At 41.5% G+C, this 27,290-nt stretch overlaps 1 protein-coding gene across 2 annotated transcripts in view; it reads left to right on the forward strand.

The window, feature by feature from the left end:
- The window catches only part of ZHX3 (zinc fingers and homeoboxes 3), a 236,787-nt gene that overhangs the window by 145,454 nt on the left and 64,043 nt on the right, over positions 1-27,290 (forward strand). For both annotated transcript variants that reach the window (XM_053714256.1, XM_053714184.1), the window contains exon 4: positions 21,048-21,671. In XM_053714256.1, the coding sequence (XP_053570231.1) occupies positions 21,048-21,671 (624 nt within the window). The remainder of the gene's footprint in view (positions 1-21,047; positions 21,672-27,290) is intronic.

The raw sequence follows: 27,290 nt of genomic DNA on the forward strand, positions 1-27,290 counted from the left end.
AGGGGTTCCGTTTGAACCTTTTCATTACATAGATATTAAGCTTTTATCTTGGAAAGTTTTGTTTTTGGTAGCTATCTCTTCTGCTCGAAGAGTTTCAGAGTTATCTGCTTTACAGTGTGATTCACCTTACCTGGTTTTCCATGCAGATAAGGTAGTTTTGCGTACCAAACCCGGTTTTCTTCCTAAAGTTGTGTCTAATAAGAATATTAACCAGGAAATTGTTGTTCCTTCTCTGTGTCCTAATCCTTCTCACCTTAATTTTTTGTTATCTATTCTGGTAAGAGGAGAGGTCAGAAGGCGACTGCTACCTCTCTTTCCTTTTGGCTGAAAAGCATCATCCGTTTGGCCTATGAGACTGCTGGCCAGCAGCCTCCCGAAACAATTACTGCTCATACTACCAGAGCAGTGGCTTCCACATGGGCTTTTAAAAATGAGGCTTCTGTTGAACAGATTTGTAAGGTAGCAACTTGGTCTTCGCTGCATACTTTTTTCAAATTTTACAAATTCGATACTTTTGCTTCTTCGGAGGCTATTTTTGGGAGAAAGGTTTTACAAGCAGTGGTGCCTTCCGTTTAAGGTACCTGTCTTGTTCCCTCCCTTCATCCGTGTCCTAAAGCTTTGGTATTGGTATCCCACAAGTAAATGATGTATCCGTGGACTCGATACATCTTACAAGAGAAAACAGAATTTATGCTTACCTGATAAATTACTTTCTCTTGTGATGTATCGAGTCCATGGCCCGCCCTGTCTATTGTCAGGTAGTGTTTTTGTTTAAACTACAGTCACCACTGCACCCTATGATTTCTCCTTTTTCTTCCTAACCTTCGGTCGAATGACTGGGGGGTAGAGCTAGAGGGGGAGCTATATGGACAGCTCTGCTGTGTGCTCTCTTTGCCACTTCCTGTTGGGAAGGAGAATATCCCACAAGTAAAGGATGAATCCGTGGACTGGATACATCACAAGAGAAAGTAATTTATCAGGTAAGCATAAATTCTGTTTTTGTCCCATTTTAAACTTAAAGTGTCTCAACAGGTTTCTCAGGGTGCCGTCGTTCAAAATGGAGACCATTCGGTCCATTCTTCCTTTGGTTCAGGAAGGTCAGTTCATGACAACCATAGACCTAAAGGACGCTTATCTTCATGTTCCTATTTACAGGGATCATCACAAATTTCTGAGATTCACTTTTCTAGACAAACATTTTCAGTTTGTGGCTCTTCCGTGTGGCCTTGCCACAGCTCCCAGAATTTTCTCAAGTTCTGGGGGTTCTCTTGGCAGTTCAGGTCTCGGGGAATTGCAGTGGCACCTTAGTTAGACGACATTCTGGTTCAGGCGCCATCTTTTCAACCAGCAAGCTCCCATACAGAGATCTCATCTTCTCTACGTTCCCACGGATGGAAAGTGAATCTGGGAAAGAGTTCCCTTGTTCAAGCTACAAGGGTGGTGTTCATAGATAGGGAATCTATTATAGTCCCTAAGAAGATTTTTCTGACGGAGGTCAGGAAATCCAAAATTCTCTCTGCTTGCCTCTCACTTCAGTCTACTGTTCGGCCATCTGTAGCCCAATGTATGGAAGTAATTGGTTTGATGGTCGCTTCTATGGACATTCCCTTTGCTCAATTCCATTTGAGAGCTCTGAAATTGTGCATACCCAAGCAATGGAATTAAAACCATTTGGATCTGTCCCAGAGGATAGATCTAGACATGTTAACAAGAGACTCTCTTCTGTGGTGGTTTTCTCAGGGGACATGCTTCCGGAGACCTTCTTTGGTGATTGTGACCACGGATGCTAGGCTGGAGAGCAGTCTGGGACTTGTTAAGGGTGCATGGGGCTATGGAGGAGTCTGCTATCCCCATAAACATCTTGGAATTGAGTGATTTACAATTATCTGATAGCTTGGCCTCAGCTAGCCCGATTTTATCAGATTTCAGTCGGACAATATCACCTCTTACATCAACTACCAGGGAGGAACTCTTGAGTTCCTTAGCCATGAAGGAGGTGGCTCTGATTATTCAGTGGGCGGAAGTTAATGATTGTTTATCTGCAATCCACATTCCAGGAGTGGACAATTGGGAAGTGAATTTTCTGAGCAGACGCCTCCGGATGGAGAGTGTGGGCTCTCCATCCGGAGGTGGTCTCCAGGTTAAACCTAAAGTGGGGGGTGCAGGAGTTGGATCTGATGGCGTCGTGACAGAACACCAAGGTACGGTTCAAGGTCAAGAGATACGCAGGCAGCTCTGATAGATGCTCTGATGGTGCCTTGGGAGTTCGGTCTAGTTTATTTGTTTCCTCCGTTTTTCTCTTCTTCCACAAGTTATTGCTTGTATCAAACAGGAGAGAGCGTCAGTAATTCTAATAGTTTCTGCATGGCGTCGCAGGATCTGGTATGCAGACCTAGTGAACATGTCATCTCTGCCTCCTTGGAGGCTGCATCTGAGGAAGGACCTAACTCAGGGTCTTCCATCCAAATCTTGTTTCTCTGAAACTGACTGCTTGGAGATTGAGCGCTTAGTTTTGGCTAAGCGTGGTTTTTCTGAATCTGTCATTGAGACCATGATTCTAGCTTGTACGCCTGTTACGTGGAAAATTTGCCATAAGATATGGAGTAAATTCCTTTATTGGTGTGAATCTTAAGGGCTACTCTTGGAGTATGGTTAGCATTCCTAGAATTTTGTCTTTTCTCCAGGATGGTCTGGAGAAGGGGTTGTCAGTCAGTACTCTGAAAGGTCAGATTTCTGCTTTATCTATTCCGTTGCATAAGCGTTTGGCGGTCGTGCTAGATGTTCAATCTTTGTCAGGCCTTATGTCAGAATCAAGCCTGTGTTTAAGTTGGTTACTCCTTGAGTCTTATCCTTGTTATTAAGGTTTTGCAGCAGGCTCCATTTGAGCCAATGCTTTCCATAGATATTAAATTATCTTGGAAGGTTTTGTTTCTTGTTGCCATTTCTCCTGCGAGGAGAGTTTTGGAACTCTCGGCTTTGCAGTTTCTCAGGAAAGCGTAAGGGTCAGAAGGCTACTGCTACTTTCCTTTTGGTTGAGAAGTATGATTTTGTTTTGCTTATGAGACTGCTGGTCAGCAGCCTCCTGAGAGAATTACAACTCATTCCACTTGGGATGTCTTGTCTTCTTGGGCTTTCAAGAATGAGGCTTCTGTGGAACAGATTTGCAAGGCTGCAACTTGGTCCTCTCTGCGCACTTTTTCAAAATGTAATACAATTGATACTTTTGCTTCAGCTGAGGCTTCTTTTGGGAAGAAGGTTCTTCAAGCGGTGGTGCCTTCTGTTTAGGTCCACCTTTTTCCCTCCCTAGTGATGTGTCCACTAGCTTGGGTTTTGGTTCCCACTAGTAATTGATGAGGTCGTGGACTCACCATATCTTAGGAAAGAAAACATAATTTATGCTTACCTGATAATTTTCTTTCTTTCCGGATATGGTGACTCCACGACCCCACCCTTATATTTAAGACAGTTATTTTCTCTTGTGAGATGTATCGAGTCCACGGATTCATCCTTACTTGTGGGATATTCTCTTCCCCAACAGGAAGTGGCAGAGAGAGCACCCACAGCAGAGCTGCATATATAGCTCCCCCTTAGCTCCACCCCCAGTCATTCTCTCTGCCTGCTTAACTGCTAGGAAGGGCAAAGAGGAGTGTGGTGACAAAAATGTTAGGTTTTTATTTTCTGAAGCAAAAGTTTTATTTTTAAATGGTACCGGTGTGTACTATTTACTCTCTGGCAGAAAAGGGATGAAGATTTCTGCAAGGAGGATGATGATCTTAGCATTTTGTAACTATGATCCACTGCTGTTCTCACAAGGGCTGAAGAGTACAGGAAAACTTCAGTTGGGGGAACTGTTTGCAAGCTAAACTGCATTAAGGTATGTTCAGTCTATTTTTTTCTAGACAGACTATGTTATTTCTAGAAAAGGCTGGCAATATCCCCATGAGGGAAGGGTAAGCTGTATTCAGACACTTGGATAGGAATTTCAGCTTGCATGAAGGGCTCATTAGTTACTGGTGACACTGTTTAGTAAAAACGTTTTTGTTTATTCAGTGAATGATGCAATTATAACTTTTTTTTGAAGGGACTAAAGGGGTCATTGTGGCTTGTTTTTGAGTTTTCTAACCCACATGGTTAATTTAGAGACACTCTAGTGTTTGTCTGTTAGGCCTCAAAACATTGAGTGAGGTGGGAGGGGCCTATTTTCATGCCTCAGTTGTGCAATTTCTTTTCCTCTGAGACTTCTAACTGCTTCTCCAGAGGTTCCTGCCGTGTTTGAAGGCTTTAAAGGAGGTTTTTCCCCCACAAATCGTTCTGAAGGGCAGGTAGGAGCCACAGCAGAACTGTGGCAAAGTGCTGAAAGTCTTTTTTTACTGGTTTTGATGTTTTTTCAATCCGGTTTTGCCATTATGGGTTTAATTGTTTATTTGCATAGCTGTGCAAAGTTACTAAGGCTATATGATACTACTGTAAACATTTTCGTTATGTTTACTGCTTTTTTACACTGTTTTGCAGAATTTGTGCAGCTTTTTTTCTCTTAAAGGCACAGTACCGTGTTATTTACTTTGATTACAGTGTTTTCCAAGCTTGCTTGTTAATTACTAGCCTGTTTAACATGTCTGACATAAAGAAGCAAGCGGGTAACAGCAAATTCAATTTAAATAATTATAGTAAGACAAAAAAGGTGACGTTTCGGGACCTTAATCCCTTAATCATACCATACCTCTTACAAACAAACAAGTGGTTTATATACAGGTGTACCACAAGGTGGTGCTAGAGAGCCATTAACCCATTAGTGGTAGAAATTACTGTTTCACTATCAGTATATCTAAATTCAATTGTAAATTCCTCTTGAAAATTCTAAAATAAATAATATACAGATGAAGTACTTTAACAATTACCACAATTGTGTTAAACATAATCTAGAAAATTCTGCAGATGTAATACTTTAACAAAGATCACAATAATGTAATGTTTAACATAATCTGAAAACCACCAATGTTATATAAATACAGAAAGATCCCAATCTTTGTTCATTCCTTTAGGTTCAAGACATTCCAGCTCATAAATCCAGTAAGCCTCTCTTTGTTTAAGGAGATTTTCTCTATTACCTCCTCGCCTTGGACTGACAATACTATCTATGATTTGAAATTTTAGTTGACTAATAGCATGGCCTGCTTTTAAATAATGGAGAACAATCTTAAAAAATCCTTACCATCTGAGGAACTTGATAAACTACTGCTGGAAACAAATACTAAGATTGCAGAGTTAAAGAAAACGATCGAGGAGAGGAAGCGTACAAAATTCTCTCGGGATGAGCAGGATTATTCCTCCGGTAGAGTCTACAGGTGGCGTTATGACCCTGAGGGCGCCCGACGGCGCTACACGTCGCACACTCGAAGACGTCAGAATCAAGGGTCCGCACACAGCAGCAGCTCCGAGTCGCAAGATACCTCGCCGGGGGAATCGTAACAAGAAAAAGACGCGGCGGACGTAAACACCGCCAGCGGCAGTTCCAGCAAGGAGGTGAAAAAGAAAGTGGTCAGGCCACTGCGAACAAGACGCGGTCGTTGATAGGAGCCGGAGGAGGCTATGAAGTACCGAGGGTAAGTTCCTGTACTCTGGGTTCTCAGGAAGGGGATTCCCCCACAGCTTGGAACTGTAATAATGTTATTAATATCTCTAAGCATGAACTATCTCAACCAGAGATGGAAGTACTTAATAAAGGACTGTCGTTTTGCCCTGAAAAAAAACTGACTTTTTTCAACTTCAAAAGGACTTGTTTAAATTTATAAGGACTTTGAAACTGAAAACTTTGAATTGGGCTGATGCTCCTGCCCCTGTTAATGAGAGTTCGACTATCCATTTAAAAGAATTGGGTCTTAGGAACAAAAGCAAGTATAATCCTAAAATTAATAATCATAGCATCAATAACTTTACCACTCTAGTTCAAAGAGATATTGCTAAACTCCAGATGAAAGTTGAAAAGTATAAAAATGTTGGAAATTTTTTTAAACAAAAGGGTAATAATATGTCCATTGAACAACGTACAGCATTACAGAATTTACAACAGCAAGCTGATATTATTTTAAAAAGAGCGGACAAGGGTGGTGCAACGGTGGTACTTGATAGGAATAGTTATATTAAGGAAATTAAAGATCAACTAAGCAATACTGCTGTATATAAAAAACTTGATTATAACCCCATATTTTTGTTACAAAAAGAAATAAAACAAATTGTATATAAAGCAGAAAATAGGGAATTAATCAGTAAAGATATTGTTACTTTCTTGATTGTTGAGAACCCTTGCACCCCTGTAATATATGCTCTTCCCAAAGTGCATAAGGATATTAAAAATCCCCCCGGTCGCCCTATTGTGGCTTCTACTAATTCTGTTTGTACAAACATCTCTATATTCCTTGATAAAATTTTACGCCCTTATGTTGAACTATCCAGTTCCTTTGTAAAAGACACAGGAGATTTCCTTAGGAAATTAGACTCTCTTGACCTACCCACTAATAAATTTATTATATTTAGTCTAGACGTGGAAAGTCTTTATACTAATATAAAACACACCAGTGGAATAGATGCAGTTGATTCCCTACTAAGGACTGACAATAAATATACTCCAGCACAGGTAGACTTTTTTATACAACTTCTCACTATTGTACTCTGTGGCAATTACTTTCTCTTTCAGGACGACTTCTTTCTTCAACTCCAAGGGACAGCTATGGGTTCCAACGTCGCCCCCAATTACGCGAATATTTTCATGAATTTTTTTGAGGAAAGATTTGTTTTTTCAAATCCTTTATTTGTTCGATATGGCGCCACTTGGTGGCGCTATATCGACGATATTTTTGGTGTTTGGTTGGGCGACGTTGGAACCCTGGAATCTTTGGTCAATGACTTAAATTCATCTACTAATTATATTAAGTTCAAATTGGTTTGGAGTGAAGAACAGATAGACTTCCTGGACGTGAGAGTAATTAAGAAGGATAATAGCTTTAAAACTGATCTCTTTCAGAAAAAGACTGATCGGAATAGTTTGTTAAGATTTGAAAGTGCTCACCCTCCTTCTTTACTTAAGTCATTGCCACATAGCCAAATGTTGCGGGTTCGCAAAATTATTTCTGATGAGAATATATTAGTTAAAAGACTTACTGAAATGGGAAATAAATTTATTGAAAGGGGTTACCCCCCTAAATTAATTTCTGATGAAATAGAAACAGTTAAATTAATTCCCAGATCTAAGCTGTTGAATTACAAGGATAAAGATGGTACTGAGAAGTCTGACAGACTAATCTTTGTATCACAATATAACGCTCAAAGTAAAGAGATACTTCGTATCATTAATAAACATTGGAGCATTCTGTCAGATTGCAATCCATCTATTCTTGAATTTCAACAGCCACCTATGTCAGCCTTTAAGAGAGGTATTAACATTCAAAGCAAATTGGTGAGAGCAGACATAGGGTCTGATAAAAAATCAGGGCCTGGTTACATCACTTCTAAAAATAAAGGCTGTTTCCCATGTCTGAACTGCTCATGTTGCAGTAATATGACTAAGGGGGCAGTGTTCTATCATCCCCATACGGGTAATAAATATGACATTAAAAATTTCTTTACGTGCTTAAGTTCTTTTATAATTTACATGATCAAATGCCCATGTGGTTGGATTTATATTGGGGAATCGACAAGGGCTGCCAAAGATAGAATCATTGAGCACAAGAGTAACATTCGGACAGGCAATATTAAAGCCCCTGTAGCAGCCCATTATTTAAAAGCAGGCCATGCTATTAGTCAACTAAAATTTCAAATCATAGATAGTATTGTCAGTCCAAGGCGAGGAGGTAATAGAGAAAATCTCCTTAAGCAAAGAGAGGCTTACTGGATTTATGAGCTGGAATGTCTTGAACCTAAAGGAATGAACAAAGATTGGGATCTTTCTGTATTTATATAACATTGGTGGTTTTCAGATTATGTTAAACATTACATTATTGTGATCTTTGTTAAAGTATTACATGTGCAGAATTTTCTAGATTAGGTTTAACACAATTGTAGTAATTGTTAAAGTACTTCATCTGTATATTATTTATTTTAGAATTTTCAAGAGGAATTTACAATGGAATTTAGATATACTGATAGTGAAACAGTAATTTCTACCACTAATGGGTTAATGGCTCTCTAGCACCACCTTGTGGTACACCTGTATATAAACCACTTGTTTGTTTGTAAGAGGTATGGTATGATTAAGGGATTAAGGTCCCGAAACGTCACCTTTTTTGTCTTACTATAATTAATTAAATTGAATTTGCTGTTACCCGCTTGCTTCTTTATATTGATTCTTTGGAGACCTGGGCAGTGGTCTCTGGGTAACGTGCAAACTAGGGTCAGGGTGCTGAAATACTCCCTTCCACTAACATGTCTGACACCAAGGAAAATCCTTGTTCAATATTTTTGGAAGCCATTGTGGTACCCCCTCTTAGAATATGTCCCAATTGTACTGATATGTCCATAAACTATAAAGAACATATATTAGCACTTAAAAATAGAGCAATAGATGATTCTCAGTCAGAAGTAAATGAGGGTTTAGCATCTAGCTCTCCCCAAGTGTCACAACCAGTAACGCCCACACAAGTGACGCCAAGTACCTCTAGTGCGTCAAATTAATTTATTTTACAAGACATGGCCACAGTTATGAATACAACCCTCACAGAGGTTTTATCCTGACTGCCTGGTTTTCAAGGAAAGCGGGACAGCTCTGGGTTAAGGAAAAATGCTGAGCAGTCTGACGCTTAAGTAGCCAAATCTGATATACCCTCACAATGCTCTGAAGTAGGGGTGAGGGATTTGTTATCTGAGGGAGAAATTTCTGATTCAGGAAAGACTCTTCCTCAGACAGATTCTGATATGACGGCCTTTAAATTTAAGCTTGAACACCTCCGCTTATTGCTCAGGGAGGTATTAGCGGCTCTAGATGATTGTGACCCTATAGTGGTCCCAGAGAAATTGTGTAAGATGGATAAATACTTAGAGGTTCCTGTTTACACTGATGTTTTTTTCCAGTCCCTAAGATTATTGTGAATATTATTGCTAAGGAGTGGGATAGACCAGGTATTCCGTTCATTCCCCCTCCTGTTTTTAAGAAAATGTTTCCCATATCTGACACCATGCGGGACTCGTGGAAGACAGTTCCTAAGGTGGAGGGAGCTATTTCTACTCTATCTAAGCGTACAACTATACCTATTGAAGTCAGTTGTGCTTTCAAAGATCCTGTGGATAAAAACTTAGAGGGTCTCCTGAAGAAATTTTTTGTAAATCAAGGTTTTCTTCTTCAACCTATTGCGTGCATTGTTCCTGCAACTACTGCAGCTGCTTTCTAGTTTGAAGCTCTAGAAGAGGCTCTTCAGATGGAGACTCCATTAGAAGAAATTTTGGGCAGAATTAAGGCCCTTAAATTGGCTAATTCTATTATTACAGATGCCGCTTTTCAACTGGCTTAATTAGCGGCAAAGAATTCAGATTTTGCCATTTTAGCACGCAGGGCGTTATGGCTTAAATCCTGGTCTGCTGATGTGTCATCTAAAACTAAACTTTTGAACATCCCTTTCAAAGGAAAGACCCTATTCAGGCCGGAAATGAAAGAGATTATTTCAGACCTCACTGGAGGGAAAGGTCATGCCCTCCCTCAGGATAGATCAAATAAGATGAGGACCAAACAAAATAATTTTCGTTCCTTTTGGAATTTCAAGAGTGGTCCCACTTCAGCTTCCTCTGCTGCAAAGCAAGAGGGGAATTTTGCCCAATCCAAGTCAGTCTGGAGACCTAACCAGGCTTGGAACAAGGGTAAACAGGCCAAGAAGCCTGCAGCTGCCTCTAAGACCGCATGAAGGGGTAGCCCCCGATCCAGGACCGGATCTAGTAGGGGGCAGACTTCTCGATTGTCTGTAAACAGACAAAGAGAGAGGCATTCTTACGCTGTGTAGAAGACCTACATACCATGGGGGTGATCCGCCCAGTCCCAAAAGAGCAACAGGGGCTAGGTCTTTACTCAAACCTGTTTGTGGTTTCCAAAAAAGAGGGAACTTTCAGATCAATCTTGGATCTCAACATTCTAAACAAGTTCCTCAAAGTTCCATCATTCAAGATGGAGACTATTCGGTCTATTCTACCTCTGATCCAGGAGGGTCGATATATGACCACCGTGGACTTAAAGGATGCGTATCTACACATCCCTATTCACACAGAATTTTCACAAGGGTGCTAGGGTCCCTTCTGGCGGTTCTACGACCACGGGGCATAGCAGTGGCGCGTTATCTAGACGACATCTTATTTCGGGCGTCAACTTTCCAGCTATCCAAGTCTCACACGGACATTGTGTTGGTTTTTCTGAGATCTCACGGGTGGACGGTGAACATAAAAAAAGAGTTCTCTCTTCCCTCTTATAAGAGTTTCCTTCCTAGGGACTCTGATAGTCTCGGTAGAAATGAAAATATTTCTGATGGCGGTCAGAAAATCAAAGCTCTTAACCACTTGCTGAGCTATTCATTCCATTCCAAGGCCATCAGTGGCTCAGTATATGGGGGTAATCAGACTCATGGTAGCGGCAATGCACATAGTTCCTTTTGCTCGCCTACACCTCAGACCACTACATCTATGCATGCTCAAACAGTGGAATGGGGATTATGCAGATTTGTCTCCTCAACTGCATCTGGGCCAGGAGACCAGAGATTCTCTTCTCTGGTGGTTGTCTCAGGACCACCTGTCTCAGGGAATGTGTTTCCGCAGGCCAGAGTGGCTCATTGTAACGACAGATACCAGCCTGCTAGGCTGGGATGCAGTCTAGAACTCCCTGAAAGCACAGGGCTTATGGTCTCGGGAGGAATCTCTTCTCCCGATAAATATTCTAGAACTGAGAGCGATATTCAATGTGCTTCAGGCGTGGCCTCAGCTTGCTGCGGCCAAATTCATCAGGTTTCAGTCGGACAACATCACGACTGTAGCTTAAATCAATCATCAAGGAGGAACAAGGAGTTCTCTAAGCGATGATGGAGGTAACCAAAATAATCTGATGGGCAGAGGATCACTCTTGCCATCTCTCAGCAATCCACATCCCAGGAGTAGAGAACTGGGAGGCGGATTTCATAAGTCGTTAGACTTTTCATCTGGGGGAGTGGGAACTCCATCCGGAAGTATTTGCCCAGCTGATTCAGCTATGGGGCACACCAGAATTGGATCTGATGGCGTCCCGTCAGAATGCCAAACTTTCTCGTTACGGGTCCAGGTCCCGGGATCCCAAGGCGGTACTGATAGATGCTCTAGCAGTGTCTTGGTCCTTCAATCTGGCCTATGTATTTCCTCTCCTACGTCTGGTTGCCAGAATAAAGCAGGAGAGAGCTTTGGTGATTCTGATAGCACCTGCGTGGCCACGCAGGACTTGGTATGCAGACATAGTGGACATGTCCTCGGTTCTACCATGGACTTTGCCAATGAGGCAGGACCTTCTAATCCAAGGTCTGTTCACGCATCCAAATCTAATTTCTCTGCGTCTGACTGCTTGGAGATTGAATGCCTGATTCTATCAAAGCGTGGTTTCTCTGAGTCGGTCATTGATACCCTGATTCAGGCTAGAAAGCCTGTCACCAGGAAGATCTATCATAAGATTTGACGCAAATATCTTTATTGGTGTGAATCCAAAGGTTACTCGTGGAGTAAGATTAGGATTCCTAGAATATTGTCTTTTCTCCAAGAAGGTTTGGAGAAAGAATTATCAGCTAGTTCCTTATAAGGACATATAACTGCTTTGTCTATTCTTCTACGCAGATGTCCCAGACGTTCAAGCATTTAGTCAGGCTTTGGTCAGAATCAAGCCTGTATTTAAACCTATTGCTCCGCCATGGAGCCTAAATTTAGTTCTTAAAGTTCTTCAAGGGGTTCCGTTTGAACCTATGCATTCCATGGATATTAAGCTTCTATCTTGGAAAGTTTTGTTTTTAGTAGCTATCTCTTCGGCTCGTAGAGTTTCTGAGCTATATGCTTTACAGTGTGATTCCCCTTATCTTATTTTCCATGCAGATAAGGTGGTTTTGCGTACCAAATCTGGGTTTCTTCCTAAGGTTGTTTCTTATAAGAATATCAATCAAGAGATTGTTGTTCCTTCACTGTGTCCTAATCCTTCTTCAAAGAAGGAACGTCTGTTGCACAATCTTGATGTGGTTCGTGCTTTAAAGTTCTACTTACAAGCAACTAAAGATTTCCGTCAAACATCTTCATTGTTTGTTGTTTATTCTGGTAAGCGGAGAGGTCAGAAGGGTACGGCTACCTCTCTTTCCTTTTGGCTGAAAAGCATCATCCGTTTTGCTTATGAGACTGCTGGCCAACAGTCTCCTGAAAGAATTACTGCTCATTCCACTAGAGCTGTGGCTTCTACATGGCTTTTAAAAATGAGGCTTCTGTTAAACAGATTTGTAATGTGGCGACTTGGTCTTCGCTTCATACTTTTACCAAATTTTACAAATTTGATACTTTTGCTTCTTCGGGGCTATTTTTGGGAGAAAGGTTCTACAAGCAGTGGTGCCTTCCGTTTAAGGTCCCTGTCTTGTCCCTCCCTTCATCCGTGTCCTAAAGCTTTGGTATTGGTATCCCACAAGTAAGGATGAATCCGTGGACTCGATACATCTTACAAGAGAAAACATAATTTATGGTTACCTGATAAATGTATTTCTCTTGTGATGTATCGAGTCCACGGCCCGCCCTGTTTATTAAGACAGGCATATATATATATTTTTATTTTTAAACTTTCAGTCACCACTGCACCCTATAGTTTCTCCTTTTTCTTCCTAGCCTTCGGTCGAATGACTGGGGGGTGGAGCTAAGGGGGGAGCTATATAGGCAGCTCTGCTGTGGGTGCTCTCTCTGCCACTTCCTGTAGGGGAGGAGAATATCCCACAAGTAAGGATGAATCCGTGGACTCGATACATCACAAGAGAAATAAATTTATCAGGTAAGCATAAATTATGTTTTTTTACTAAACCTCAGGCGCCTCTACACCTTTGTATTTATTCCTTTTTCCATTTCCCTTCGGTCGACTGACTGGGGATTATGGGAAGGGGAGTGGTATTTAACAGCTTTGCTGTGGTGCTCTTTGCCACCTCCTGCTGGACAGGAGAGATATTCCCATTAGTACTTGATGACGTTGTGGACTCACCATATACGGAAATAAATTTATGAGGTAAGTATAAATTGTGTTTTTAAAGAGAGACAAGCTATGAGTAAATTAATAAAACAACCGGAATATAACTATTACAAGTGCAGACAAGGGTGGGAATATGGTAATACTGAGCAACACACAATATTTAAAAATGTGTCAAGATATACTTGACAACCAAGAGAATTACAAGATATTACAATATGATCCAACAGACACATTTACTAAAGAGTTAAAATCTCTATTGGATGGAGGTTTTGGTGAGAGACTAATAACAAAGGCAGAGTTCAAATTCATGTGCAATATCTCAGCTAGGGTGGCAACTTTTTAAAGTCTTCCCAAAATACATAAAAACCAAAAAGAACCTCCGGGCAGGCCCATTGTCTCTGGCAATGGCTGCCTGATGGAGAATGTCAATGTATTTATTGATAAAAAAAAAAGGGTTAATAGGTAGTTTATGGGTGTTAGTGTACTTTTTAGCACTTTAGTTAAGAGTTTTATGTTGTGGCTTTAGCCCATAACACTCTTAACTAATGACTTTTAAATGCGGTACCAGGCTTGACAGGAGAGGGTCTACTGCTCACGTTTAGGAAGACTCGTAATACCGGCGTTAGGAAAATTCCATTGAAAATATGGGATACGCAATTGACGTAAGTGGATTTGCGGTATTTTAGTCGCGGAAAAAGTGAGCGGTACACCTGTACCTGCAAGACTCGTAATACCAGCGTTAGGAAAAAAGCAGCGTTGGGACCTCTCAACGCTGCTTTTTAAGGCTAACGCAAAACTCGTAATCTAGGTGATAGTGTTTATCTTTAACTGTAACATAGAAACAACGCTGCTACAACATAAAGTGGCTGTTATGCAGGTGATGCTTGGATTGAATATACGCATTGCAAACTACCGATTGTTTAATCATTTTGATGGCACTTTGTACTTAAGTGAACCATGTATGCATGTATCATAGAAACAATGTTATAACATGAAGTGGCCGATATGCATGTGATGCTTTGATTGAATATACGCATTGCAAACTACCGATTGTCCAATCATTTGGGTGATGACACCCTGTACACAAGTGAACTGAGTTAGAAATTGGCTGACTGTGTTCTATCACAGCAGCACACAGGCAGGACGACGCCTTTGAGCGCATAGACTATCTGAACCTGAGATGAATGTTTGATGATCTCTCTCTTTCCCTACCATATTCACAGTTCCATGATTCCCTCTGGCTCGTTGGCTCTTTTGTTTGTTTTTAATTTGATGTTGGAATATACTGATTTAAAGAAGTGGTAGTGGTAAACCCACTTTCTCCAACATTGGTGTGTCCGGTCCACGGCGTCATCCTTACTTGTGGGAATATCTCTTCCCCAACAGGAAATGGCAAAGAGTCCCAGCAAAAGCTGTCCATATAGTCCCTCCTAGGCTCCGCCCACCCCAGTCATTCTCTTTGCCGTTGCACAGGCAACATCTCCACGGAGATGGTTAAGAGTATGTGGTGTTTAGTTGTAGTTTTTTATTTTACTATCAAGAGTTTATTTTAAAATAGTGCTGGTATGTACTATTTACTCTGAAACAGAAAAGGATGAAGAGTTCTGTTTGTGAGAGGAAGATGATTTTAGCAGCAGTAACTAAAATCGTTTGCTGTTTCCACATAGGACTGTTGAGATGAAGTAACTTCCGTTGGGGGAAACAGTTAGCAGACTTTTCTGCTTAAGGTATGACTAGCCATATTTCTAACAAGACTGTGTAATGCTGGAAGGCTGTCATTTCCCCTAATGGGGACCGGTAAGCCATTTTCTTAGTCTCAAACAGAATAAAGGGCTTAATATGGGCTGTAAAATTGGTAGACACTTTTATGGGCAAAATAGATTGCTTTATTTGAGCATTTTATACATGTTTATGCTTAAAATTCACACTTATAAGCTTGGGGAACGTTTTTTAACGTCAGGCACTGAGTTAGACACCTTTCCAGTCAGGAAGGGCCTTCCCAGTTGTAGGCTGAGCCTCATTTTCGCGCCATTACTGCGCAGTTACTTTTGAGAGCAAGACATGCAGATGCATGTGTGTGGATCTGAAAGTAGTTGGAAAGGTTCCTAGAAGGCTTAATTTTGGTATCGTATTCCCCCCTGGGTTTGGTAAAGTTGCAGCAAAGGCTGTAGCTGGGACTGTAGAGGGGTTAAAATTGTTTTAAGGGGTTAAAGCTCTGAAATTTGGTGTGCAATACTTTTAATGCTTTAAGACACTGTGGTGAAAATTTGGTAAATTTTGAACAATTCCTTCATACTTTTTCACATATTCAGTAATAAAGTGTGCACTGTTTAAAATTTAAAGTGACAGTAACGTTTTTGTTTTAAAACGGTTTTTGTGCTTTATTGACAAGTTTAAGCCTGTTTAACATGTCTGTACCTTCAGATAAGCTATGTTCTATATGTATGAAAGTCAATGTGTCTCCCCCTTCAAAATTGTGTGATAATTGTGCCATAGCGTCCAAACAAAGTAAGGACAGTGCTGCCACAGATAGTAAAATTGCCGAAGATGTTACATCAGATAAAGGGAGTAGACATAGTTCTACATCATCTCCTTCTGTGTCTACGCCAGTTTTGCCCACGCAGGAGGCCCCTAGTACTTCTAGCGCGCCAATGCTTATTACTATGCAACAATTGACGGCAGTAATGGATAACTCCATAGCAAATATTTTATCCAAAATGCCTACATATCAGAGAAAGCGTGATTGCTCTGTTTTAAACACTGAAGAGCAGGAGGGCGCTGATAATTGCTCTGTCATACCCTCACACCCATCTGAAGGGGCCATGAGGGAGGTTTTGTCAGATGGGGAAATTTCTGATTCAGGAAAAATTTCTCAACAAGCTGAACCTGATGTTGTGACATTTAAATTTAAATTAGAGCATCTCCGCGCACTGCTTAAGGAGGTGTTATCTACTCTGGATGATTGTGACAACCTGGTCATTCCAGAAAAATTATGCAAGATGGACAAGTTCCTAGAGGTTCCGGTGCACCCCGACGCTTTTCCTATACCCAAGCGGGTGGCGGACATAGTGAATAAGGAGTGGGAGAAGCCCGGCATACCTTTTGTCCCCCCTCCTATATTTAAGAAATTATTTCCTATGGTCGACCCCAGAAAGGACTTATGGCAGACAGTTCCTAAGGTCGAGGGGGCAGTTTCTACTCTAAACAAGCGCACTACTATTCCTATCGAGGATAATTGTGCTTCCAAAGATCCTATGGATAAAAAATTGGAGGGTTTGCTTAAAAAGATTTTTGTACAGCAAGGTTACCTTCTGCAACCCATTTCGTGCATTGTTCCTGTCACTACAGCAGCGTGGTTCTGGTTCGAGGAACTAGAAAAGTCGCTCAGTAGAGAGACTCCGTATGAGGAGGTTATGGACTGAGTTCACGCACTTAAGTTGGCTAATTCTTTTATTTTAGATGCCGCTTTGCAATTAGCTAGATTAGCGGCGAAAAATTCAGGGTTTGCAATTGTGGCGCGCAGAGCGCTTTGGCTAAAGTCTTGGTCAGCCGATGTTTCTTCCAAGACAAAATTGCTTAATATCCCATTCAAGGGTAAAACTCTCTTTGAGCCAGAATTGAAAGAGATTATCTCAGACATCACTGGGGGAAAGGGCCACGCCCTCCCACAAGATAAGCCTTTCAAAGCCAAGAATAAGTCTAATTTTCGTTCCTTTCGCAATTTCAGGAATGGACCGGCCTCTAATTCCGCATCCTCTAAACAAGAGGGTAATGCTTCACAAACCAAACCAGCCTGGAAACCGATGCAAGGCTGGAACAAGGGTAAGCAGGCCAAGAAGCCTGCTGCTGCTAACAAAACAGCATGAAGGAGTAGCCCCCGATCCAGGACCGGATCTAGTAGGGGGCAGACTCTCTCTCTTCGCTCAGGCTTGGGCAAGAGATGTTCAGGATCCCTGGGCACTAGAAATAGTCTCCCAGGGTTATCTTCTGGAATTCAAGGAACTACCCCCAAGGGGAAGGTTCCACATGTCTCACTTATCCTCAAACCAAATAAAGAGACAGGCATTTTTACATTGTGTAGAAGACCTGTTAAAAATGGGAGTGATACACCCAGTTCCAACGGCGGAACAGGGAATGGGATTTTACTCGAATCTGTTTGTAGTTCCCAAAAAAAGAGGGAACTTTCAGACCAATTCTGGATTTAAAGATCCTAAACAAATTTCTCAGGGTTCCATCGTTCAAAATGGAGACCATTCGAACGATTCTACCTACAATCCAGGAAGGTCAATTTATGACTACTGTGGATCTCAAGGATGCGTATCTACATATTCCTATCCACAAGGATCATCATCAGTTCCTAAGGTTCGCCTTTCTGGACAAACAATACCAGTTTGTGGCCCTCCCATTCGGGTTAGCCACTGCTCCAAGGATTTTCACAAAGGTACTCGGGTCCCTTCTAGCGGTTCTAAGACCAAGGGGCATTGCAGTAGTTCCTTACTTGGACGACATTCTGATACAAGCATCGTCTCTCTCAAAGGCAAAGGCTCACACAGACATCGTTCTGGCCTTTCTCAGATCTCACGGATGGAAGGTGAACATAGAAAAAAGTTCCCTGTCGCCATCGACAAGAGTTCCTTTCTTGGGAACAATAATAGATTCTTTAGAAATGAGGATTTTCCTGACAGAAGTCAGAAAGTCAAAACTTCTAAACGCTTGTCAAGTTCTTCATTCTATTCCACGTCCTTCCGTAGCTCAGTGCATGGAAGTAGTAGGGTTGATGGTTGCAGCAATGGACATAGTTCCTTTTGCGCGAATTCATCTAAGACCATTACAACTGTGCATGCTGAAACAGTGGAATGGGGACTATACAGACTTGTCTCCAGTGATTCAAGTAGATCAGAAGACCAGAGACTCACTCCGTTGGTGACTAACCCCGGACCACCTGTCCCAGGGAATGAACTTCCGCAGACCAGAGTGGGTCATCGGCACGACCGACGCCAGTCTAGCAGGCTGGGGCGCGGTCTGGGAATCCCTGAAAGCTCAGGGACTTTGGTCTCGGGAAGAGTCTCTTCTCCCGATAAACATTCTGGAACTGAGAGCGATATTCAATGCTCTCAGGGCTTGGCCTCAACTAGCAAAGGCCAGATTTATCAGATTCCAATCAGACAACATGACGACTGTTGCTTATATCAATCATCAGGGGGGAACAAGGAGTTCCCTGGCGATGAGAGAAGTGACCAAAATAATAGAATGGGCGGAGGATCACTCTTGCCACCTATCTGCGATCCACATCCCAGGAGTGGAAAACTGGGAGGCGGATTATCTGAGTCGTCAGACATTCCATCCGGGCGAGTGGGAACTTCACCCGTAGATCTTTGCCCAATTAACTCAATTATGGGGCATTCCAGACATGGATCTGATGGCGTCTCGTCAGAACTTCAAAGTTCCTTGCTACGGGTCCAGATCCAGGGATCCCAAGGCGACTCTAGTGGATGCACTAGTAGCGCCTTGGACCTTCAACCTAGCTTATGTGTTTCCACCGTTTCCTCTCATTCCCAGGCTGGTAGCCAGGATCAAGCAGGAGAGGGCCTCGGTGATCTTGATAGCTCCTGCGTGGCCACGCAGGACTTGGTATGCAGACCTGGTGAATATGTCATCGGTTCCACCATGGAAGCTACCTTTGAGACAGGACCTTCTTGTGCAGGGTCCATTCGAACATCCAAATCTGGTCTCCCTCCAGCTGACGGCTTGGAAATTGAACGCTTGATTCTATCAAAGCGTGGGTTTTCAGATTCTGTGATAGATACTCTGGTTCAAGCCAGAAAACCGGTAACTAGAAAAATTTACCATAAAATATGGAAAAGATATATCTGCTGGTGTGAATCCAAGGGATTCCTATGGAATAAGATCAAAATTCCTAAGATCCTTTCCTTTCTTCAAGAAGGTTTGGATAAAGGATTATCAGCGAGTTCTCTAAAGGGACAGATTTCTGCGTTATCTGTCTTACTACACAAACGACTGGCAGCGGCTCTGGTTAGGATCAAGCCTGTTTACAGACCTCTGACTCCTCCCTGGAGTTTAAATCTAGTTCTTTCAGTTCTCCAAGGGGTTCCGTTTGAACCTTTACATCCCATAGATATTAAGTTGTTATCTTGGAAAGTTTTGTTTTTGGTTGTTATTTCTTCTGCTAGAAGAGTTTCTGAGTTATCTGCTTTGCAGTGTTCTCCGCCCTATCTGGTGTTTCATTCAGATAAGGTTGTTTTGCGTACTAAGCCTGGTTTTCTTCCAAAGGTTGTTTCCAACAAAAATATTAACCAGGAGATAGTTGTACCTTCTTTGTGTCCGAATCCAGTTTCAAAGAAGGAACGTTTGTTACACAATTTAGACATAGTCCGTGCTCTAAAATTCTATTTAGAAGCTACAAAAGAGTTCAGACAAACATCTTCTCTGTTTGTCGTCTATTCTGGTAAAAGGAGAGGTCAAAAAGCGACTTCTACCTCTCTCTCCTTTTGGCTTAAAAGCATCATCCGATTGGCTTATGAGACTGCTGGACGGCAGCCTCCTGAAAGAATCACAGCTCACTCTACTAGGGCTGTGGCTTCCACATGGGCCTTCAAGAACGAGGCTTCTGATGATCAGATATGTAAGGCAGCGACTTGGTCTTCACTGCACACTTTTGCCAAATTTTACAAATTTGATACTTTTGCTTCTTCGGAGGCTATTTTTGGGAGAAAGGTTTTGCAAGCCGTGGTGCCTTCTGTTTAGGTAACCTGATTTGCTCCCTCCCTTCATCCGTGTCCTAAAGCTTTGTTATTGGTTCCCACAAGTAAGGATGACGCCGTGGACCAGACACACCAATGTTGGAGAAAACAGAATTTATGCTTACCTGATAAATTACTTTCTCCAACGGTGTGTCCGGTCCACGGCCCGCCCTGGTTTTTTAATCAGGTTTGATGAATTATTTTCTCTAACTACAGTCACCACGGCACCCTATAGTTTCTCCTGTTTTTTCCTCCTGTCCGTCGGTTGAATGACTGGGGTGGGCGTAGCCTAGGAGGGACTATATGGACAGCTTTTGCTGGGACTCTTTGCCATTTCCTGTTGGGGAAGAGATATTCCCACAAGTAAGGATGACGCCGTGGACCGGACACACCGTTGGAGAAAGTAATTTATCAGGTAAGCATAAATTCTGTTTCCTAATATTCCAATTGTAGAATTTGTTATGTCCAAATATATGTTTAATAAAGTGTTTAATTTTATTCATATTCCCTTTCATATGGGTTTGGGCCCTACACCAATACCCATATGAAAGGTAGAATGTATGTACAATACATGCAGTGTATAATTTTCATTTTTTCTACAGGTAGGCTACAACGGGTTACAACAGTGTACTTTCCCCTTATCTATCTTTTTAACCTACTAAAATTCAGGTGTTAACTGTCCCTTTAATTACTGCTTTTTCATATGCTTGATTAGGAGCAACATTTTGGAATTTAATGTCTTATGGATGGATGATAAAATGCATATGATATTTAGGAGCTAGGCAGACATTTTTGTAGGACAAAGGTAATGATCTTAAACTATAGGATCCATAAGTAATATTATGGGAGTCATTGCTCCTGGGATTTGTCAAACCCTGCTTTAAGAGCACTTCTCAGTAGACATGGACAAAAATTCCTCATTCATTTTTTTTTATCATTTAGTTTGCAACTAAATATTAAGTTTATACCATCATAACCTGATCATAGTGATTTGATGAATATTATATTTTTATTTTGATAAATAATCCTTCCTTATAACAAACTACATCTGTATAGAATGTATACTAACAAAAAAAAATTACACATTTTTACAGAGCCTGGCAGAGCAGCTGTAACAGGAGATGGTGATACAAGCTTCGATAATGAAGGGCACAAAAGAAAGTTATCCTCAGCAAGAGGCAAACATAACTGGAAGAAAACTGCAGAACAGCTTGATATTTTAAAGCAAACATTTGTCCACACACAATGGCCTTCAAATGAAGAGTATGATTATCTTGTTTTAAAGACCGGACTGCCTCGTGTTGATGTTGTACGTTGGTTTGGAGACTGCAGGTACTCTTATAGAAATGGCCTTTTAAAATGGTACAGTCGTTATAAAAAAGCTGCTGAGGCAGCAAAAGCACAAATCATGCAGACACTCATAGACTATCACAACCAGCATCATATGTTGTGTGAAGAAGACATTGAGGATCTGTGTGAAAGTACCTCAATGACTGCAGATGAAGTGAAAGCGTGGTTTGCAGACAAGCAAGCAGAGGAAGATAGAGTTCTGTCCAACGCAGACAGTGAAGACCAACACTCTGATGCTGATGAGAAGCCTGGAAACCTAAATGCAGCCTGCGACAGGTTTTCAGAAGTCTATGAGGACAATGAATATGAAGAACTAGAATCAAACGAAGCTGGTTCAGATTCCATGGAGCATTTGTCGATTAAACTTGGTAAGAAACACCACAAGAATAAAACAATAAAATATTTGCTAATGAGCCACAACATTAACCAGTAGTGTTGCTTGCTAGTGTAAGTCTGTAATAAACCTGATGATACAACAGCAATTATATCCAAGGTATGAGAGCAGGGTATGCTAAATATGTAAATACCTTCATGTTTCATCCTTATAAGTAAACTTTTGTTAAACCCATATATATCTGAAAGAGATATAAAACATTGCTTTGCAGTGTGTTGCAGCCCTCTGGCAACTAGAAGTTAAAGGGACAGTCTAGTATAAATTAAACTTTCATTATTCAGATACGACTTTTAATTTTAATCAACTTTACAATTTACTTTCTTCTACAAGATAAGACAAGTCCACGGATTTCATCCTTGTGGGATATTAACCTCCTGCTAACAGGAAGTGGCAAAGAGCACCACAGCAGAGCTGTATTTATAGTTCCTCCCTTCCCTCCATCCCCAGTCATTCTCTTTGCCTGTATTAGTAATAGGAAGAGGTAAAGTTGAGTTGTTAGTTTTAAATTCTTCAAGAAGTTTTTTATTTTAAATGGTACCGGTGAGTACTATTTTCCTCAGGGAGATATGGAAGAAGATTTCTGCCCTGAGGTTGATGATCTTAGCAGATGTAACTAAGATCCATGTTGGTTCCCATAGAGCTTCTGAAGGTAGTACAAGAGAGATCTTCAGTGTGGTGAACGGTTTCATGCTACAAGCAGCATTGAGGTATGTTCAGTCTTTTTATTCTGGGAGACTTGGTATATCAGAACTGGCTGACATTTTTTCCCTACAAGGGAAGGGGTAAGCAGTAGACCTGTAAACAAAGGGTATTACTGAAAATCCTGTGTTTATTTATTTAATAGGACGACACTGGGAGAGGCAGCTTAAAGGGACATTAAACCCAAATTTTTTCTTTCATGATTTAGAAAGAGCATGCAGTTTTAAACAACTTTCTAATTTACTTCTATTATCTAATTTGCTTCATTATCTTGATACTCTTTGCTGAAAAGCATATCTAGATAGGCTCAGTAGCTGCTGATTGGTTGCTGCACATAGATGCCTGATGTGATTGGCTCTCCCACGTGCATTTCTCTTTTTTCAACAAAGGATATCTAAAAATGTAAGCAAATTAGATAATAGAAGTAAATTGGAAAGTTGTTTAAAATTGTATTCTCTATCTATTGTATTCTCTATCTGAATCATGAAAGAAAAAAAATGTGGGTTTAGTGTCCCTTTATTTGGTTTATTACAAATAATCAGTATGGCTGCAGTATTACTGCATTACTGTAGTGTTTTTAAGGGGACCACATGGCTTTATTTGCTAACCGCTTCCCATGCAGTTGTTCAGACTAAGGTGAACGACGTCCATGATGGGCGGGGCCTATTTTTGCGCGCTCAGACGCGCAGTTTACTCTGAGAAGGCAGCAGGCATTAGCTCCGGTTGGGCCTAAACTTGTGTTCTGTTCACCGGATCGTTGTCGAGAGTCATTTTGCAGTACCCTGGGGGCAGGTTGGCGCCACAGATGAGGTGCAGGGGTCATTTTTTCAAATAAAATATATTTTTTGCTATAAATGTCTTTTAGAGGTTAAATTCACCCTTCGCTCTTAGGGTGCAATAATTTTTGGCACAGTTTGAATAAATTCATTTAATTGTAATGTGTTATTTACCGTTTTAGGCAGTTTAGGAAAAATTGTGCTCTTTTTTTTTTATTTCTTAAAGGCGCAGTGCACTTTTTTTTGAAAATTTTTTTGAATTCAATAAATAGTTTTTACCGACTATTGTGGTTATTGCTAGTCTGTTCAACATGTCTAACATTGAGGATACTAATTGCTCTATGTGTTTAGAAGCCATTATGGAACTCCCTCTTACTTTGTGTACCTCTTGTACTGAAAGGGCCTTACAATGTAAAAAGCGTATTTTAGGTAAAGAAAGTGTGCCTAAGGATGATTCTCAGTCTGAAGAGAATCGGCATATGCCATCCAATTCTCCCCAAGTGTCACAATCTTTAACGCTCACACAAGCAACGCCAAGTACCTCTAGTGCGTCTAATTCTTTTACTCTGCAGGAGATGGCTGCAGTTATGTCAACTACCCTTACAGAGGTATTATCTAAAATACTAGTGTTACAGGGTAAACGCAGGAGGTCAAGTATTAATGTGAATACTGAATCCTCTGATGCTTTATTGGCTATTTCCGACGTACCCTCACAGTGCTCTGAGTTGGGGGTCAGGGAATTGCTGTCTGAGGGGGAACTTTCAGACTCAGGAAATATGTTACCTCAGACAGATTCGGACATCATGTCCTTTAAATTTAAGTTTGAACACCTCCGCCTGTTGCTTCGGGAGGTTTTAGCGACTCTGAATGATTGTGACCCTATTGTGATACCACCAGAGAAATTGTGTAAGATGGACAAATATCTAGAGGTACCTACTTAAACTGTTTTTCCAGTTCCTAAAAGAATTTCGGAAATTATAAAAAAGGAATGGGATAGACCAGGTATACCGTTCTCTCCTCCTCCTAATTTTAAGAAAATGTATCCCATATCAGACACCATTCGGGACTCTTGGCAGTCAGTCCCTAAGGTGGAGGGAGCTAATATCTACCCTGGCTAAGCGTACAACTATACCTATTGAGGGCAGTTGTGCTTTCAAAGACCCTATGAATAAGAAGTTAGAGGGTCTTCTAAAGAAATTATTTATTCATCAGGGTTTTCTTTTACAACCTACAGCTTGCATTATTCCAGTTACTACTGCAGCAGCTTTTTGGTTTGATGCTCTAGAAGAGTTTCTGAAGGTTGAGACCCCATTAGAGGACATTTTGGATAGAATTAAGGCTCTCAAGCTAGCTAATTCTTTTATTACAGATGCCGCTTTTTTTTCAAATTGCTAAATTAGCGGTGAAAAATGCAGGATTTGCCATTTTAGCACGTAGAGCTTTATGGCTCAAATCTTGGTCTGCTGATGTGTCATCGAAATCTAAGCTTTTAGCTATTCCTTTCAAGGGTAAGACCCTATTCGGGCCTGAATTGAAGGAAATCATTTCTGACATTACTGGATGTAAAGGCCATGCCCTACCTCAGGATACGTCTGTTAAGATGAGGGGTAAACAAAATAATTTTCGTTCCTTTCGAAATTTTAAAGGAGTGTACCCTCTTCTTCCTCCACAAAGAAGGAAGGGAATTTTGCTCAATCCAAGTCCGTCTGGAGACCCAACCAGGCTTGGAATAAAGGTAAACAATCTAAGAAGCCCGCTGCTGCTACAAAGACAGCATGAAGGGGCGGCCCCCGATCTGGGCCCGGATCTAGTAGGGGGCAGACTTTATTTCTTTGCTCAATCTTGGGCAAGAGATGTTCAGGACCCCTGGGCATTGGAAATCATGACCCACGGGTATCAACTGGAATTCAAGGATTTTCTCCCAAGCGGAGATTCCATCTTTCACGATTGTCTGTAGACCAGATAAAAAGAGGCGTTCTTACGCTGTGTAAAAGACCTCTCTACCATGGGAGTAATTTGTCCCGTTCCAAAACTGGAACAGGGGCAGGGGTTTTTACTCAAATCTTTTCGTGGTTCCCAAAAGAGAGGGAACTTTCAGACCCATTCTAGATCTCAAGTGTCCCATCGTTCAAGATGGAGACTATACGAACAATTTTACCAATGATCCAGGAGGGTCAATATATGACTACCGTGGACTTGAAGGATGCATAACTTGATGATCCTTGTGAATGGAGATATTATCAGTTCCTAAGATTTGCCTTCCTGGACAAACATTTTCAGTTCGTGGCTCTTCCCTTCGGGTTGGCACCCAGGATCTTCACAAAGGTTCTAGGGTCCCTTCTGGCGGTTCTCAGACAGCGGGGCATAGCAGTGGCGCCTTATCTGGACAATATTTTGATTCAGGCGTCAACTTATCATATGACAAAATCTCACACGGACACAGTATTGTCCTTCCTGAGAACTCACGGTTGGAAGGTGAACATAGAAAAGATTTCACTTGTTCCAAGGACAAGGGATCCCTTCTTGGGAACTCTGATAGACTCGGTAGACATGAAAATATTTCTAACGGAGGTCAGAAAGTCAAAGATTCTAAATACTTGCCGAGCACTTCAGTCCATTCCTCGGCCAACAGTGGCTCAGTGTATGGAGGTAATTGGATTAATGGTAGCGCAAACGGACATCATTCCGTTTTCTCGCTTTTATCTCAGACCACTGCAGCTGTGCATGCTCGGACAGTGGAATGGGGACTATGCAAATTTATTTCCTCATAAATCTGGATCAAGAGACAAGAGACTCTCTTCTTTGGTGGTTGTCACCGGATCATCTGTCCCAGGTGACGTGTTTCTGCAGACCCTCCTGGGTGATAGTGACAACGGACGCCAGTCTACTTGGCTGGGGTGCAGTCTGGAATTCCCTGAAGGCTTAGGGTGTTTGGACTCAGATGGAGTCTCGACTTCCAATCAATATTCTGGAACTGAGAGCAATATTCAGTGCGCTTCAGGCATGGCCTCAGTTGGCTTCGGCCAAAATCATCAGATTCCAGTTGGACAATATCACGACTGTGGCTTATATCAATCATCAGGGGGGTACAAGGAGTTCCTTAGCGATGATAGAAGTATCCAAGATAATCCGATGGGCGGAGTCCCACTCTTGTTATCTATCGGCAATCTACATCCCAGGAGTAGAGAACTGGGAAGCAGATTTTTTAAGTCATCAGACTTTTCATCCGGGGGAGTGGGATTCTCCAATGGGGCAGGCCGGAATTGGATCTGATGGCATCTCGACAGAATGCCAAGCTTCCACGATACGGATCCAGGTCGATGGATCCCCAGGCCGAGCTGATAGATGCCTTGGCAGTGCCTTGGTCGTTCAGCCTAGCTTATGTGTTTCCACTGTTTCCTCTCCTTCCACGCGTGATTGCTCGGATCAAACAGGAGAGAGCCTCTGTAATCATGATCGCGCCTGCGTGGCCACGCAGGACTTGGTATGCGGATCTAGTGGACATGTCCTCTCTGCCACCGTGGAAACTTCCTTTGAGACAAGACCTTCTCATTCAAGGACCTTTTCAACATCCAAATCCTCTGCAGCTGACTGCTTGGAGATTGAACGCTTGATTTTATCTAAGCGGGGATTTTCAGATTCGGTCATTGATACTTTGATACAGGCACGTAAGCCTGTCACTAGAAAAATCTATCATAAGATATGGATTAAATATCTTTATTGGTGTGAATCCAAGGGCTACTCATGGAGTAAAGTTAGGATTCCTAGGATTCTGTCTTTTCTCCAAGAAGGATTGGAGAAAGGGTTATCAGCAAGTTCCTTAAAGGGACAAATTTCTGCTTTGTCAATTTTGCTTCACAAACGTTTGGCAGAAGTTCCAGATGTTCAGTCTTTTTGTCGGGCTCTAACCAGAATTAAGCCTGTATTTAGACCAATTACTCATCCCTGGAGTTTGAATTTAGTTCTTAGAGTTCTTCAAGGGGTTCCATTTGAATCCATGCATTCCATAGATATTAAATTGCTGTCTTGAAAAGTTTTTTGTTTTTTGGTTGCTATTTCTTCTGCTCGTAGAGTTTCTGAGCTTTCAGCGTTACAATGTGATTCGCCTTATATTATAT

Source organism: Bombina bombina, chromosome 1, assembly GCF_027579735.1.
Source record: "Bombina bombina isolate aBomBom1 chromosome 1, aBomBom1.pri, whole genome shotgun sequence".
Classification (NCBI taxonomy): Eukaryota; Metazoa; Chordata; class Amphibia; order Anura; family Bombinatoridae; genus Bombina; species Bombina bombina.